Raw genomic sequence first — 18,845 nt, 5'->3', positions numbered from 1 at the left:
GGTATATCATGGCAAATCATGCTAAAACATGGTCTATTCCATCTATGATGTCAGTGGTTAAATGCTTGCTACATAAAACTTAATGTCTTTTGATGCTTTTGTGCTTAACGGCCTTAAAGGCCTTAACTGCTTGAACACCGCTAAATGCTGCTTGCAGCTTTAATTATCTTTATTATTATTATTCATCTGCATCTGTATAGTTCTTTGCCATAAATGCAGTTTACATGATATGATGTATAGGAGCAATTCAAGATGGTTTCCCATCCACTGTAAAATCTGGGCTTAATCATTTCTTTATTTTATGAAATTCCTTTCATCTAAATTGCATGATACTTTGTGACTTTTCTATACTTCAGTGCATTATTAAATATGCTAAAATTGTTATAATATTTATTTTATAATAAATCCAAAAGCAAAACACACGAAAATAACTATAAAAGGGAAATGAGTGGTCCTCTGCAGCCATCTACTGGTTATAGTGGTATTTTCATGCGCACTAAAGCATGGCACATCTTCCATGTTATCTCTCCACATATGAAAATTATACATGTAGATCTTCTAAAACACTGTAAAAAAATAGTAGTGTTTAAAACATTACATGTGCTGAAAAAAATATCTAATTCCTTTTTTACCAACGTATTGCCAATATGTTTTTTGGTGATTGTTTTACTATCCACATAGACCCTGGTTTTGAATGGCCGTGCTATTAAAATGATTTATATAATTCATGTTGGGTGGTCATGATTATTTTCCAGCATGGACAAGATAACAGCTGCCATGACTCTGATGGAACAGATATATAAGTCCGGAAATGTTTTTTGTTTATCTACAGCTCAGATCTAGAAGTGAAATAAAGTAGCCCTGTAATATATTTTTTTTTATGAATTCGAATGAATTAATCAGAGAGCGAGCGAGAGAGTAAGAGAGAGTGAGAGAGTGTGCGAGTAACCTAAAAGTGAAGCTTGTTGGTTTAATTACAGTGAAGTTATCACCTCATTGCTGAGACATAATGTAGCTTTCAGTAGTGAAGCTGTTTAATTTATAAAAGTCACGGGCAGAGGGAAAAAACCAGCTCCTGAATGTTTTTGTGTTCGTGCAGAAAGATAAATATAAAGTTCCCATCTCAATAAAAGCTGTGAGCGAGCGCATACAGACTCATAATACAACATTAAAAAGATATCTCTCTGAATAAACGTGTCGTCCTCGCCTTGTGGTGGCCTGAATTCAAAGGGGAATCGGATATGTGTGATCAGACGTCGGTCGGATGTCCAGATATCGGATATGTATCAGTGTATCAGTGTTTGCTGTAGGCTAGTCTGAACCCCTCCACCTCCCCAGCTCCACCTGCACATCTGCTATACGGGATTTATGTGTGTCTATTTATGCATTTCTTACATAGTCCACCAAGACCAAATGTATTAACGTTGCCATATTCAATGCTAAAACTATTTTGAGAGTTGTCATGATTGAAATAAAATTATAGATACCTTAATACTGTACATACTGCCAGTGCCAAATAGGCCTATAAAAGATCTGGCCTATGCCTATAATATACTATAATAATATACTATAGAAGTCATATAACATTATAATATATATATTTATAATATATGAACTGTGTACAAGACATGTATAATCTTTTCTTATCATACCTTTAAGTTTAATATGCATGCATATATTTAAAATACAATGTTATGCAAATAAGTGTGCGCAGATCAGCTGGTATAGAGGGCAGGGGATCATGTGGGCAGATGCACGGGCACGGCACCTGCGCGCGGGAGTGAGCATCATCATCACTATCTGAAGCGTGCTCGCGGAGATCTCGCGCTGGCCACCGCCTTCACGCTCTGCACCATCAGCACCATCAGGACCATCAAGGACAATGAGCCCCTAGCGAGTCACCGCATCCATACGTTAACCTCGCGCTATTCCATAGACCAACTATGAATCATGTGTGTGCTAGTACTGTCAAATCTGCTCGCGTGCATCCTCGCTTCTCGACTCCAGCCGTTCGTGGCGTCCGCGTCAGCCGGTACGTACTTAACCTTAACCGAATCACTCTGTGTTGAACTTACACAGACCGCAGTGCGAAACATGATAGTTGTAATGTGTTTATATAAAGAAATGTGATGTGCTTTCGCGATTGTGCAGTTCGGGATGTTTTCAGGGAGTTGTGCTTCTGCAAGGGCATCGTGTGTGTGTGTGTGTGTGTGTGTGTGTGTGTGTGTGAATGCGGAGGACAGCAGGGAGCAAAGTGTCCTGACTGAGAGAGACAGACACACACATGTGCATGCTAATACAGCTTCAGTGTGTCTCTGAGACTTGATGTGGTCTGGGCTCACAGTCAGAGGACACTGCAGAAGTTTACATGTATTTTTGGAGCCTAATCTCTTTAATGCCTCGATTAATACTATTGCTTAGAGCTCGGAGTCCTCTTGTGCATTTAATCTTGAGAAATTGACTTTAGAAATCTCACTTTGAGTCTGGTTTTATTTCTCAGAGGGAATTTCATGAAAACCAGGAATGCTTGTAGAGAGGGATCCCAATAAAAGTCTTCAATGGTATAATAACTTATTCATTGGGCCTGGGGAAAAAGGCAAGGCACCCGTATCATGTCCTGCCTCTTAGCAATACTATTTATCATAGCTACAATAATAATGTCATAATGTGAGAAATGATAACACGAGTACCAGAGCTTTATAACATTGTTATGAATAGTCTAAATAGATGTATTCTCTTGTGACGCATGTATTGTAGTCTGCACACTGACACCAAAGCCTTCCTGTACATTCCTCACTGATTTCTTTGAGGTTCAGTGTCAGATTGGCCTAGTTTAGATGGTGTTAGTGTCAGGAGTGCTCATCGGACGTGAAGACGGTTTCAGTCATGTGTGTGTGTGTGTGTGTGTTGTCAGTGTTGGAGGCTGAGATCCCCAGGGAAGCGGTGTCAGATGATACTGCAGCGGGACAGGCGCACAATGCCAGCATCCCGCAGGACTCACAGCGCACACTCACATACCCCTCTCGCCTCATCTACTACCTGAACGAAGCCTCTGAGAGCACCTACCATGACCTGGACACCCGCAGCAAGATCCCTGACGCACACACACAGGTGAGAGCGGCTTCACTGAGCGCAGTATCCTGACTGAATATGATACATCAGCTTATGTCCATAGAAATGTGCGCGGATCTAAGTAAGACACTGCTGGGGCAGGATAGGGGACTTGTTGTGTTTGGTAAGGATCACACTTTTCGTATTATCACATTATCTTATCTTTTGACTTCTTCTCATGGACATTCAGACCCAAGTAAACGAGCTTCAGGCATAATGTAATGCTCCCAGCACAATCAAACTCGATGCATCACTGAACACTAACTCATGCATTATTAAACCCCACTTAAGAGAACACAACAGGACTGTTTTAAGAAACTTTCATCCAGCCATGATCTCAGCTAACAGGCAATGTGCCGAATTCTCTCCAAATGTGATATTCATACACTGTGCAACAAGATGAAGCTTTAGCCGCTCATTTCTTTACATTAAACGCAATGCAGAACAAGAGTTACCATCTAGTAAGGTGGTCAGATTAAAAAAAACAACAATAAAAAACACAGAATATTTAAAGTGCAGTGGTCCATATATGAATTAAATTTCCAGTGCCGTTATATATGAATAGTAAAGTGGGACAGTTCCATTATACCATTATAAATGTAGGAACAATCTACATTGTTAAAAGCATTATATAAATGAAGATGACTTGACTTGAGGATCTTAATATTATTATGTTCTGCTGTTGCTGTTTGCATATTGGCATCCATTACTATGCGGCCTAATGCCTCACGACTTCAGAATGGTTGCATTTACAATGGCAAGTAAACCGTAGAGGAAGATGTAGGATAAGATGCCTGAAAGCTGCTAAAGCGAGCGGATCCTCCGGTGGCCAAAATAAGCCAGAGCTACTCACACTGATCCCTTTATTAGATCCCTGTGGAAAAGATGTGATCTTAAGTTTATTGAATGTACACTTTCTTCAAACATTAAAAGTACATAAAAAAACTGTGGTTGCAAACAGTATAATATTAATGAATTAAATGCCACTTATTTAAAGTACACTTTCATGACTGTTTCCTAACTCACAAAATGTCATATAAAATGTTTTACTTTAAAATCCATTTTACATCATTGTGTTATAATATTCTGTTGTGCTTTAAATATTTACACTTAATTTAATGTGTACAGGTCACGTAAAGTACTTACTAATGTGTAATTAGAAATATATTTTAATAAGCTACATGACATTCAAGTTTCAATAGAAATTACATGAAAGTGTATTTTATTTAACCATAAATGCTTGTCAGTACATTCATCTGTACACTTTAACCATATTTCATAGACAATAGAAGTAATTATGATATTACATATAAAGATGTGCTTAAGACGTCCTTCTGAATTGGCTCAAAAAGCACCATAAAGTCATTAAATAAAAAATGTAATTGCAATTAACACACAATTAAGTGTCCGAAAATGTAACATTTAGTGAATTCTTTTAAAATATATTATTTCCCCTAATAATTATTCTAAAAGTATTCTAAAGTGTACACACACACCCCTTTATTTGATAATAATTATTATATATAAATGAGGCTAGAAATTCATCCCAAACCGCCATATTACACAACAGACACTGCATCATTTAATTACTTTTTCTTATTTATTAACTTACTGGAAGCAAAACCAAAGATATGTTCAAAACAACTTTATGCAACACTTGAGCTGAAAATAGACATTACCACTGACTGTGGGAGTCACATTTCACCAGCCCTGATAAGAAGATGTTTGTGATTATTACTATGATAATGACATCGCTCAGACATTGCTTTAGAATTGCTTAACAATGTTTTGAATGCACCATAGAAATGATTGCATTTCCCGTGACAGCTCGAGGGATTTGATCTGTAAGCGTTTGGTCATTCTAGCATCCGCTGACTCTAAATCTGTGTTTTTCTTTCTTCAACAGGAGGTTCATCTCGCTCAGGCTTCATTCCAACTTCAGGCCTTTGGATCCCAATTCATTCTCGACCTCACATTAAACAAGTGAGTATTGCTAAGTCTAATCGGCAGTGTTGTGCTAGTTAAATAGGAAATAGTTACAGTTACTAGTTACTTCATTCAAAAAGTAACTCAATTACTTTGTTGATTACTTACACCAAAAAGTAATGCATTACTGTTAAAAGTAACTTTTTAGTTACTTAAAAAAAAAAAACAACATTCTTTAATGTTCCCATTAATGCCCTTTTATGCGTTATGGTCTATACAAACACAAAACTGACTTAATTTTTAAACACTATTTTATTTGAGTCAGACCAGCACAAACTGAATATATCACAAGGATTTCTGAGGTGACTCACGATGCTGACTCGCGATCTTCGCAGTAGTGAATGCGCCAGAGAGAAATGCACATTTCATACGGATTACATAAGCAGAGAGCAGTCTGTAGTCTGTTTCCTTTCATTTTGAATTGTTCTGTTTAAAAGTAGACATGTCTGAGGCAAGTAGGCTACCTAATACGCCGAGTTTCGGTTCATTTATGAGACGAGCTCCAGTTCACGCGCCGGCGCCTCCGTTTCGTGATTATCTATCGTCTGCTATATTTACTTCTTATTTATTAAATCCAGGCAATTGGTTGATGAAACATTGATTAAAATTAAGATACAATTAATACAAAACGAAATTCACTTAAAGAAAGGTTTTGTGCTTTCTGTTTGATGTCTCTGTGAAAGTATTAAAGCATCTTTCAGTGCCGCTTTCAGAGCGCATCGCGTCCGTAACGGAGAACTGTCACGTCCGTAACATTGTTTTTCCATAAATGCAAACACTAAACATAAAATAAAATGAATATTTTGTTCTGTGGAGACTGAGAGCCAACCCTTCTTCAGTCGGTGGGTAGTAGTTTGCGCAGTGTAATTCACATAAGGGACGGTGGCAACCCTACCACCAACAATGCGTCGCTGCTGTAAACAGGTTAGGCTGTAGGCTACACTTCAGCCCAAATTAATTAATTTAAAAAAGTAACGGACAACGCACCATATGGTAACGGTAACGGTAAGTTAATTTATTTAAAAAGTAATGCGTTACAGTATGAGTTACTGTCAAAAGTTCATAAAGTAACTGCGTTACTGCCCAACACTGCTAATCGGTATGCAGACTCTCATCGGCCTCACACACACACACACGTCTCTCATGACTGTTGATGTGCCAGACTATTGATGTGTTGTGTGTCTGTGAAACTAACACATGCACTTATGGGAATGCAGATCCTCTCTTTTGTGTTACTGGAAGCAAAGTTTGTATGATGGGATTCGCGGATTTACACTGGAAATAACTCCATATCCTTGTGTCCCCTCCACATAAAGTGGTATTGAGCGCCTGAATGGTTATTGCAGGTTATGTAACCAAAACACTACATAACTACACACTTCTGTCATCACACAAAATCTCCACAGCCAGACATTCATCTGAAGGGAATGTGTTTGCGTGTGGTTAACACATGCACACTCACAGACACGGCATCCCTCCTGAAAGAGAAGTGTGCACTGAATATTGCGCTTGTGCAACTTCAAATCTTCAAATCTATTTTTTAAAAACTACTTGCAGATGATATTACATTAATGAAATAAAAGGGCACTTTAGTGTACTTAAAGAGAGCACACTTTCATAACTGTTTCTTAACACACTTTTTAAAAGTGCCCTTTGTAATAAAGTGTACTTCTTTTTCACAAGGGATTGTTCTGCATCAAGGAATTCTCTGGAAATTATTGTATTTTCACAAAATTGTGATTATTAATATTTAGTGTTTACGATTGCTCAAAATAAGGGTTAGGGGTTTGTGAATATTAAACTTCATTGTCTAACATTGTCTAGCCACTCCAGTTGTGTTTAGGACTTCACTGATATCTCAAATCGTGTCGTTTGCTGATGACAAGAGCGATTACTTTTCTAAGCAATCTAACTTTGCATTTTTGCCAGCTGCAGGATGATAAATCGAGCAAAAAACTCATTAAAGAAGTGCCCTGAGTCAACATAGCTAGCTGAAAGTTATTGTCATGGCTCCGTTTCTGCATCTTACGCTTGAGTTGATTGAAGAGGCGATTTTGACACGAGAGGCTAAAAATACTGTAATTGTAAAAGAGAAGTGTCAGTCTGTCAGACCGCCTTGATTGATATGCGGTTTACCTTGTAGACTCGCGGTCTCTCTCACAATGCCTCTGTGTGTGTGTGTGTGTGTGCTGTTAGCATGTCAGTGTGTGGGTATACTGTGCACCTGTGGCCAGTGTTGTGGTTGTTGTGCGATAGTCTTGATCTAAATATAGCCGTCCCACAGCATGCAGTGACTGTAGATCAGAGAGTCCCGCTCTGGCTCTCACTGCACCTGTAAAACATCACTCATCGCATTCAGCATGTTATTAGCATTATTTAACACACTGTTAGCATGGATTAACACATTGCTATCATGTTTTAACATGTTTCTAGCATCAGTTAACACAGACATGTTGGTAGAATGAATTAGCAAATTGCTAGCATGTTTCTAACATGAATTAGCACATTACTACCAGACCCCGTCTACGGAGAGCTTGGCCACTCCCTATTAAAGGGCACCTATTATGGCATTGAAAATGTTCCTAATATTGTTTTGGGAGTCCCTAACAAAAGTTTTACATGCATGCAATGACAAAAAACACTTTTGTTGTCTTATAATATGCATTTATTTTTACCGGATTTGCTCACCGACTCCCAAATGATTCGTTCAACGACTCATTTTTCCAAACCCCTCCTTTGCTCGACGCTAATCTGCGGTGATTGGTCAGATGACCCAATCAGTTATTGTTTGCGTTAGCCCAACGCATAAACATATTGATAAAGCACTGCAGTACTACAAGGTATTGCTCTATTCTTTATGACAACTCCAATAACAACGACATGTGTTTCACATATTTTTAAAAAAATTGACATTGGAGACCTAGAAGCTGCACTGAGCGTAACTTACACAACACACACAAATACTTATTGAGCATGCTACAAAACACATAAAAGCAACAATTATTAATAATACTTACAGGTTGTGATTCGGAGGAGGAAACTGATCCAAATAAACTTGGTACTGAACCTTCTTTCAGTATCAACCGGCTCGCGAATCCACACTTGAACGCATTTATGTTTGTAAAGCAATCGTCATTAAAATGACGCGAACACAGCACAAGGTTCGGCCTATACTTGTGTGGTATAGTTGTATATGAACTGTAGCCACTGATTCTTCACATGCTCGTCCCTGGGCTGTGGAAAAAAGGTCGCTTTTGATTCGCACTTCAGAACACAGCGTCTTGTTGTCGACATGATGTTTTCAACTTTTCCCTGGTGTCTGCGCGCGCAATGAGTGGGTGCGGCCAATTTGATAATTTTTCGTCTTGCATCACAACGAAAAGGAAAATTACTAATTGGAAAACCGATTCATTAAATTGACTCAGAGTCGACTCATACTTTTGAGAGACAATAACTTTTTTTACGGTGAACTTTCATACATAAACTTTGCAGGATGTTTTTGTTCACTTAGATCTATGTTACACACTACATGAAAGGTAATTTTCAAAATTCCATAATAGGTGCCCTTGAAGTCCTATTGTACCGAATTTTGGTTGTAGTTCCACCAGAGTTCCACTGGGGGCGATCGCCCATGAGTGCAAAATGAATGGGAGTCTATGGAGCTAGACGGCTAAATGTGTCTCTTTCACCCGATTGCCGTTGAGAAATCTCAGATTTGATTGTAGGTTTTGCTAGTTCAACATTACATGGGTTATAGGTCGAAAGTTGAATGAACGAGTACTTATGTCCTTTCGATTTCTTACAGGTTGAGTTGTTGTTGCCCATAACACGCTAGCATTCTGCTAATGAACGCTGGTTGGTCAGTGAAGGACTGATTATGACCAGAGATACCGCTTGATGGCATCGTGGCATCCGAAGCGGGACCAGAATGTTAAGAACTTTAGTTTTACAAAAACTCTTCTAGCTCGTGTGTTTACCTGTGTCAGCTGTGTTGTCGATGTCTCGAGAGGAAAGAGTGCAGAGCCTGAAAGCACCAAAGTGACCGAAGGATTGCCGTTAAGCAGTATCTCTGGTCGTACGATGTGTATGACGTCATTGACATTTTAAAAGACTTTTTAAAGCAAATAAGTGACTCTAAAAAAATCTAACACCCAACAATGTGTAATTTCTTTGCATCTCGTTTCGAATACATTCAAATTACTAGACAAAAAATTATATCTTGAGAAAAGTGGATTTTTAGGGGTATAGCTCCATAGACCTCCATTCATTCTGCACTCGTCCTGTGAGCGCCCTCATATGGGACCAGAGTGGAACTGCAACCAGTTCAGAAGCCGGAAGTTTACTGAGAGTGGGAGTTCTCTCCTTATTAGACATTCTCTGTTACTACCATGTTTCTAACATTAATTAGCACATTGCTAACATGTTATAGCATGTTTCTAGCATGAATTAACACATTTTAACATGTTTCAGCATGTTTCTAGCATTAATTAGCTCATTGCTATCATGTTTTAACACGTTGCTAGCATGTTTCTAGCATTAATTAGTATATTAACATGTTTTAGCATTTTGTTGCATGAATAAGAATGTTACTAGCATGTTTTAACACATGGCTAACATGTTTTAGCATGTTGTCCTAGGCTAGTTGTTAAGCTTTGATATAGTGACAGAAAGCTTAAATACGCTTTATATAGAGTTTAATATAAGAGTTATTGTATAAAAGTTTTTAACCTGGCAATGAAAGTCTTTGGGAATATGGGATTGTTCGAAAGTCCGGTACGGGTATTCCCAAAGTCAGATAAATTAGAAAAGATATAGGAACGTGAGTCAGAACAGTCTAAAGGTCTCACCCAAGTTTGGTTGTTGTAGCTTGAAAGCTGTATGAGTTAGAGTCAGAAACTTTGGTTTCAGGAGAAGAATAATTCCTTCTCAAGCCAACATAATTACACTGTTGACCCTGTCTTATATCTAAATACACGGTACTGGTCAGATGTTGATTCCAGATGTTGTTCCAGAGAAAATAAATCTTTTCCTTTGTAATAATTCATGAAAATCTAACAATTCCTCTTGGCGGCTAAGATCACCTAGATAGTTGATCACTGTTTTATCTACAGTTGTAAGTAATTTAGCCTTTTTAAAATCTTGCCAGCAGTTTAACAATGAACTAATTTAATGTCAGTTAACGTTAATGTATAAAAGGTTACGGCAATAATAGCACATAACAAGTGACTGCTATTAGAGTACATTGAGATTGTGTTATTGTTGAGTTACTTTATCAGTTCATGATGGATTATTTTGGAAAACTGGGTCACTCTGGGTAAATAGCATTGTTATATCAAGGTCATGCGTGTACACAGATAGAGAAGGATGTAGTTCAGTTAACATATGCACACGCACTAGCCTAACCCCCATTAATGATACAAATATTCTAATATTCTGATCTGAGCCTTCAGACGCTGCTCCAGCCCTGTTTGCTCCCGAGAAAACTTGACTGTGTGTTTGAGTAATTTCCACAAGGTTACAGGAGAACACCATTCTGGCAGAAAGTGGCCTCTCTTGAAGTGAGCAGTCAGCTAAGAATGAGACAGCTAGCGGTTTGTCAGCTAGAGTGTGTGTTTGTGTGTTCTGCCTCGCTGACTCAAGTCCAGGCTTGTGATGATTAAAGGACGTCGAAGGTCAGTCAGTGTCAGCTCCTGACACACAACACACACACACACACACACACACACACACACACACACACACACTAAACACGGCCTACCTTCGTTTTACACATAAACAAACAGAGATGAAAGTGTTAGTCTCAGCCTAAAGCACCTCTTAGATTCGTCTGTTTTGACACAACACATCAGTTGTGCGCTGACAAGGCAGACAGCAACAGTATGTGATCTTGAGTGTGGCCAAAGTCCCTTTCAAGGAAAGTCTATTCACAAGTCGGCCATATTTGCAACACCTCGGGCAGCTATTTCGGCCATCCAAGACCTACTTGGGTCTAAGTTTTTCTTTTGTATTGCAACTACTCTGAACTTTGATGTTAATTTACTGTCTACTGTATACTTCTAGCCCACTTTTTATATATGAAAGCTAGGGGTGTGACGAGACGCTTATCTCACGAGACGAGACTAGACACGAGATTGGGTTCACGAGAACGAGACGAGACGAGATTTTTGCACAATTTTTCAGAAATCCTCAATGACAAAATTCATGGCTGGAAAAATAGTATGCAGGTGCATTTTTCAATGTTTTAACTAATAATCTTCTAATGCATGTCATTTCAGGTCTACTTTATGAGTATGAATTATCAAATGCATTGAAAGAAAACAATATTCAAGCACTGTAAAAGGTTTTTATTGACTGGCTTTTCTCCTGTATAATTTCACATTAGTCTCTTCAGACCTTACTGTACATTTAAGAGCTTTCAGAACTTCTGATTGAGGCTGTGTGTGACCTCCTAACTGAACTCCTTTTAACACACATTTAACAGAGAAATAAAAACCGTATAAATAACAAAAATAAATAACTGTTTTCTCTTAGTCTTATTAAGTGCAAACAATAAGTGCGAGTGCAACCATAATCAAAGTTAGCACACAGACTCTTTATAATTGTTGTGAAATTGCGGTTTTATTTTGCACCGGCAGTTATAGGGTTAATGCGGTGAGTTCGGAAAAGGCCGAGAGAAACGAGGCTGTTTGTCTCTACAGTTGTTCTTGCGTTCCGATTATAAGTTCAGAAACGGAGCCTCCCTTGTCTGTTGTCCTTTGTACGTTACAGTGCTCTCTCAATATTCGCAGTGCCAACAGAGACCAGAGCCGCAAATAAACAGTCCAGAGATGGGTATTGGGAGACGGATTATTTTATGTATGCAGCCTAATTTGTGCGCAATGCACATCAGGGAGCTTGTGTTTTACTTTCACTTACAAATTCGTGACCGCGCGTATAGGGAGCAGCGGTGCTGAGCGCGCATTCTAAATGATAAGACATTTACCAGACGTTTAGTCTGTTGCGCAACGAATCCTCCGCCATCGTCACGCGATCAGTGAACTGTGATTCGTGCTGCACTGATTGCAACGGCAACTCGCGCTGGATGAGCAGAGCAGACTTTTGCATTAGTTTATAATGGTTTTTATTTTTTTATAAAAACAACAAAACGATAGTTTAGGCGAATGTGAGTGTAGCGGTGGAATATTAATGGGGATATCGCGAGACAGCTTTTTCACTCGACGAGAAATCTCGTCATATTTAGTCTCGCGAGATCTCGTGGCACGAGATCTCGTCACACCCCTAATGAAAGCACATCAAGTATACTCTCAGTAAACTACTAGTTTAATAGTTTTTATACTGCAATTAGACTTTTCGAGGGAACTCACGCTGCATCATTTTAGCGACGGTATGGGAATGCCCCTGCGTGACTGCGTCGTGAAGCACGTGTGAAATCAGTCCAATGGCATGGCGGGACATCATAGATGGGTGATGTCATGACCAGGATGCTATAAAGTGCACCCGGACCAAAATTTGCCAGCAGCCATATCACCCTGTAGCCCAAGACTGGTTGCCCACTGAAGCTAAGCAGGGCTGAGCCTGGTTTGTACCTGGATGGGAGACCTCCTGAGAAAACCAGGTTGCTGTTGGAAGAGGTGTTAGTGAAGCCAGCAGGGGGCGCTCACCCTGTGGTCTATGTGGGTCCTAACGCCCCAGTATAGTGACGGGGACACTATACTGTCAAAGAGCACCGTCCTTCGGATGAGACGTTAAACCGAGGCCCTGACTCTCTGTGGTCATTAAAAATCCCATGGCAATTCTCGTAAAGAGTAGGGGTGTAACCCCGGTGTCCTGGCCACATTCCACCCATTGGCCCCTGCCAATCATGGCCTCCTAATAATCCCCATCCACTGAATTGGCTCTATCCCTCTCTCTCCTCTCCACTATAGCTGGTGTGTGGTGAGCGCACTGGCGCCGTTGTACTGTGGCTGCCGTCGCATCATCCAAGTGGATGCTGCACACTGGTGCTGGTTGAGGAGAGACCCCCTGATATGATTGTAAAGCGCTTTGGGTGTACAGTAGTACATATGAAAGCGCTATATAAATGCCTCATTCATTCAATATCATCTTCTGTGCCTTCAGCAAGTGCTCTATGTGAAATTGTCTCTATTTATTTTTTGTTTGTCACAAGCACTGTATATTTAACTAAGACAGGAGTATAATGGCAAGCACACAGCAATTTAAATCGTTTGTCCCTCACTGCCATTGCTACATTACAGGTGAGGATACACATTTTATGTGATTTATGTGTTGTTTGTTTGGGAGCAAGGGGCACACTCCTGCTCCAGCCAGGTGCTCTTTAAGGAGGGTTTGAATGCAAAGAAAAGTGTGCTTTCTGTATCACAGAGGACCACCTTTTGGCGTTGTGTGGGATTCGATGACGATCCAGGCATGTCTGTCACCTGCTCGTATCTATTCGATCCTTGCAGCCATGAACAAGTTAAAGCTAGACCAGTCACTCACTGTTTGCAGTTTCAGTCGTGATACCTTTTGGCCTGCTGTACAGTGGTGGCTCAAGACCAAGGTTTTTTACACGCAAGCCTTTGTACCTTGGTGATGTGGAAGAAACCTTGGTTCTTGTCCCAAGGTCCCGTGCTGGGAGTTCCTTGTCATCGCAAGATGCTAATGATGGATGCGTCCCTCACATGCTGGGGGTCGACCATGGACAAGTCTACTCAGGGCCTGTGAGACGAGTTCATCATCTCTCTTGGCACATAAACAGTCTGGAGAAGATGGCTGTCTTTCTATGGCTCTCCCTGACCTCAGGGTCACCATGTTCTTGTCCGGACAGATAACAGACACATCGGTGGTCGCCTACATAAATCATCAGGGGGGCCTGCTGTCACGCCTACTTTACAAACTGCCACACCAGATCCTCCTGTGGAGTCTTATATCCCTGGGCATAAAAATCAGGGAGCAGACATCCTATCAAGGCAGAGGCCCAGGGAATGGAGACTTCACCCTGAGGTTGAGGAGCACATATAGAGGGAGTTCAACAAGGTGGACATCGCTCTATATGCGTCTTAGGAAACGATACACGATACTACAGCCCCGCTTGGGTTGGATGCCATGGTACAAACATGGCCAAGGCTACGTCTGTATGCTTTACCCCTGATCACTCTGCTCCCAGGAGTTCTGGAGACAGTTTGCCAAGATGGGGCCTGTAGTATTGTTAGTATCCCCTTTCTGGCCAGCCTGAGTTTGGTTCTCGGACCTTGTGTCTTTCTTCGACCTTCTTACTCAGACAGGGGGCACATTCCCGCACCCCCGGCCATACTTGAGGAGGCTGTGGGTTTGGCCTGTGAGGAAGCCCAACTCCTAGACTCTGGTCTCTCAACTGAGGTTGTTGAGACCATTCTCCGGTCCAGAGCTCCCTCCATGAGGAGACTATATGCCTTGAAGTGGAGAGTATTCATTTCATGGTGCAGGAATCAGCTAACTGCCTGGTTGGTACAGTGCTGGAGTTCCTGCAAGGTTGGTTCTCCGCAGGGTTAACCCCTCTACTTTAAAGGTTTAGGTGGCGGCCATAGCTGCTTACCTTTGGGTGGTGAGTCATTGGGGAGAAACCTGTTGATGTTGCATATCCTTCATGGTGCCTTGACGCTGAGGCCTGCAAATTACACTGGATTACTGGCCTTGGATTTGACCGTTGTCCTGGAAGGCCTGTCTACGGCTCCCTTTGAGCGTATTGAAACTGTTCCAGAGAAATTTCTCATGTTAAAACCTGTTTCTTCTGGCTTTAACGTCTCTTAAGAGAATAGGAGATCTTCAATCCCTGTCAGTTGCCCCTTCGTGTTTAGAGTTTGCACCAGGTATTTTGAAAGCTTTTCTACACCCTAGACCGGGGTACATTCTAAGTTCCCCGCTTCGGGACTCCTAGACAAGGGTCCCCAGCATCTATGCAGAGTATGAGCAAGTGGATAGTTGAGGCTATCTCTCTTACATACAGTGGGGAGAACAAGTATTTGATACACTGCCGATATTGCAGGTTTTCCTGATACATGGCCCCATCCATCCTCCCCTCAATACGGTGCAGTCGTCCTGTCCCCTTTGAAGAAAAGCATCCCCAAAGAATGATGTTTCCAACTCCATGCTTCACGGTTGGGATGGTGTTCTTGGGGTTGTACTCATCCTTCTTCTTCCTCCAAACACGGCGAGTGGAGTTGAGACCAAAAAGCACTATTTTTGTCTCATCAGACCACATGACCTTCTCCCATTCCTCCTCTGGATCATCCAGATGGTCATTGGCAAACTTCAGACGGGCCTGGACATACGCTGGCTTGAGCAGGGGGACCATGCGTGCGGTGTGTTACTAATGGTTTCCTTTGAGACTGTGGTCCCAGCTCTCTTCAGGTCATTGACCAGGTCCTGCCGTGTAGTTCTGGGCTGATCCCTCACCTTCCTCATTATCATTGATGCCCCACGAGGTGAGATCTTGCATGGAGCCCCAGACCGAGGGAGACTGACCGTCATCTTGAACTTCTTCCATGATTGCACCAACTGTTTTTGCCTTCTCACCTAGCTGCTTGCCTATTGTCCTGTAGCCCATCCCAGCCTTGTGCAGGTCTACAATTTTATCCCTGATGTCCTTACACAGCTCTCTGGTCTTGGCCATTATGGAGAGGTTGGAGTCTGATTGAGTGTGTGGACAGGTATCTTTTATACAGGTAACGGGTTCAAACAGGTGCAGTTAATACAGGTAATGATCGGAGAGCTTCTTAAAGAGAAACTAACAGGTCTGTGAGAGCCGGAATTCTTACTGGTTGGTAGGTGATCAAATACTTATGTCATGCAATAAAATGCAAATGAATTACTTAAAAATCATTCAATGTGATTTTCTGGATTTTTGTTTTAGATTCCGTCACTTGTTGAAGAGTACCAATGATCGGCAGTGTATCAAATACTTGTTGTCCCCACTGTATATGCATCTGGTCAGCCTTAACATATGGCTTTCAGAGCTCATTCAACTAGGAGTATGACGGCTTCTAGAGCCTTATTGTGAGGCGTATCATTTCAGGATATGTGTGATGCTGCAAGCTGGTCCTCTCCGCACATATTTGTGAGGTTTTTTTTTTACCTTGATTTAGGCTCTATACCAGGGTCCCAGGTGCTCATATCTTAGTTGTGCTCTCCATAATTTCACACTAGACAGTCACTTGTCAGTACGCCGTTGTGGGTATTTCGTTCCCAAAGCGTTGCTACTATGATGCAGCGCGAGTTCCCTTCGAAAGAGAACGTCTCTGGTTACGACTGTAACGAGACACTGTGTTGCCCTACCATACCTCCTGCATGCCTGTTATCTACTTCGACATATCAGAAGCTGACATTGTTTGGTGCGGGTGCACATTATAGCTTCCTGGTCCCGCTATGATTTCACATGTGGTTCATGACGCAATCACGCAGAGGTGTTTCCATAGCGTCCCACAGCGTCTCAGCGTCTCGTTCTCTTTTCACAGGGAACAATGGTTAGAGTCGTAACCTGAGACGTTTCATTTAGGTAAACTTAACATCACACTTGTACTTGAACTTTATGTATGCTTCTAGGGTTCCTATTTAGATATTAATTTTTGTACTTAAAATCTGGAATCTTTTGTACAGTTAAAACCATTAACTACTTGAATTAGACTTTGTTAACACCTATATGTACACTACCTATAAGTTATCCCAATGATTTATGTATTACATAAAGAGACTTGCTCTATTTGCTAGTTAAATACAAACTAAAAATGTTAAATACAACTACAAGAAAAGTATACTTTGAATACTTATTTATAACTTTCTTAAGCATATCTCGATCACAAGATTAAGTACAATTATAGGCTAAAGATACAGATTTTTCTGTATAGGCTACTTGTCAGTATTAGACAAGCATTTTCGTTAAGTATATCTCTGATAAATACAAGACTATCTTCTATACTGTGTGTGTTTTTTTTTTTTTTTAAATAAGAACCATATGATGAGGTGTTATCCATTTGCAGGATCTCTCTTCTGTGTATGGGTATGTTACAGATGTCAAGTTTCAGAAATGCTGAAAATATGCAGAAAACGTGTTGCACATGAGTGTATGTTGAACTGAGTGTAGTGAAGTTTCATCTGAATTATATAGGCTCTGGTTCAACAAAATTGGATTTAGATACTTTCCTTTCAAAGCAAATACTCTACAGCCGAAGGTGGTTGAGAAAACAGTCCCTATGCGTAAACCTGAGCTAAAATACCAGTCTTCTGATATCCAGAATCAACAGATGATCATAAGTTTGTACCAGTTCATATCTGTGTGTGTTTTTGTGTTCCAGTGACCTGCTGTCCTCAGACTATGTGGAGATACACTATGAGGACGGGAAGCCCATCCTCGGGAAGGTATAAACTAGGCATTTTCAATTCATTGTTTGTCACTTCACTCTGAATTGTATAGCTGCTTTTCCCCCGTCGGGCCAAACTGTTCTCGTTGCTTAACCTTTCCATTCTGTGCAGATTCGGTCCAGCTGGTATGGAAATGGTTTCATTTTCCATTAATATCAGTAAATCACTGGGACTCAAATGAGAACGTGCCAATGGAATAAACTTCAATTGTATTAAAAGAAGCTGTCGCGTTCTGGCTTGACATGATCATCCAGATTCAAGAGGCTTGATGCAGATGAATGATGAAATCACATTTAATAAACACAAGGAACAATAACGAGAAACACCAGCACGATTACGACGTTAACACAAGACAATGAACAGACAATGACTGAGGGTTTAAATACACAAAGCTAACAAGAGGCTAAATAAAGGACAGGTATTGGTGATTAGTTCACATGGTAACAAACAAGGATATCTAACAAGATGGCAACAAGGGTTGTGTCCGAAATCACCCTAATATCTTTAAATAGGGAACTACACTCACCGGCCACTTTATTAGGTACCCCATGCTAGTAACGGGTTGGACCCCCTTTTGCCTTCAGAACTGCCTCAATTCTTCGTGGCATAGATTCAACAAGGTGCTGGAAGCATTCCTCAGGGAGTTTGGTCCATATTGACATGATGGCATCACACAGTTGCCGCAGATTTGTCGGCTGCACATCCATGATGCGAATCTCCCGTTCCACCACATCCCAAAGATGCTCTATTGGGTTGAGATCTGGTGACTGTGGAGGCCATTTTAGTACAGTGAACTCATTGTCATGTTCAAGAAACCAATTTGAAATGATTAGAGCTTTGTGACATGGTGGAAGTAGCCATCAGAGGATGGGTACATGGTGGCCATAAAGGGATGGACATGGTCAGAAACAATGCTCAGGTAGGCCGTGGCATTTAAACGATGCCCAATTGGCACTAAGGGGCCTAAAGTGTGCCAGGAAAACATCCCCCACACCATTACACCACCACCACCAGCCTGCACAGTGGTAACAAGGCATGATGGTTCCATGTTCTCATTCTGTTTACGCCAAATTCTGACTCTAACATCTGAATGTCTCAACAGAAATCGAGACTCATCAGACCAGGCAACATTTTTCCAGTCTTCAACTGTTCAATTTTGGTGAGCTCTTGCAAATTGTAGCCTCTTTTTCCTATTTGTAGTGGAGATGAGTGGTACCCGGTGGAGTCTTCTGCTGTTGTAGCCCATCCGCCTCAAGGTTGTGCGTGTTGTGGCTTCACAAATGCTTTGCTGCATACCTCGGTTGTAACGAGTGGTTATTTCAGTCACTGTTGCCCTTCTATCAGCTCGAACC

At 41.0% G+C, this 18,845-nt stretch overlaps 1 protein-coding gene across 1 annotated transcript in view; it reads left to right on the top strand.

Annotated features, from left to right (window-relative positions):
* Nucleotides 1-1,767: 1,767 nt before the first annotated feature.
* Nucleotides 1,768-18,845, top strand: part of LOC130077245 (disintegrin and metalloproteinase domain-containing protein 23) — a 58,814-nt gene continuing 41,736 nt past the window's right edge. The window contains exons 1-4 of the mRNA XM_056242413.1: nucleotides 1,768-2,032; nucleotides 2,915-3,111; nucleotides 5,018-5,094; nucleotides 17,427-17,490. Of these exons, the coding sequence (XP_056098388.1) occupies nucleotides 1,951-2,032; nucleotides 2,915-3,111; nucleotides 5,018-5,094; nucleotides 17,427-17,490 (420 nt within the window). The 5' untranslated portion in view covers nucleotides 1,768-1,950. The remainder of the gene's footprint in view (nucleotides 2,033-2,914; nucleotides 3,112-5,017; nucleotides 5,095-17,426; nucleotides 17,491-18,845) is intronic.

This window comes from Rhinichthys klamathensis, unplaced genomic scaffold (genome assembly GCF_029890125.1).
Source record: "Rhinichthys klamathensis goyatoka isolate OS25496 unplaced genomic scaffold, OSU_Roscu_1.1 h1tg000726l_1, whole genome shotgun sequence".
Taxonomy (NCBI): Eukaryota; Metazoa; Chordata; class Actinopteri; order Cypriniformes; family Leuciscidae; genus Rhinichthys; species Rhinichthys klamathensis.
The sequence above is the reverse complement of the archived record's forward strand: the minus strand, read 5'-3'. Positions and strand labels throughout refer to the sequence as shown.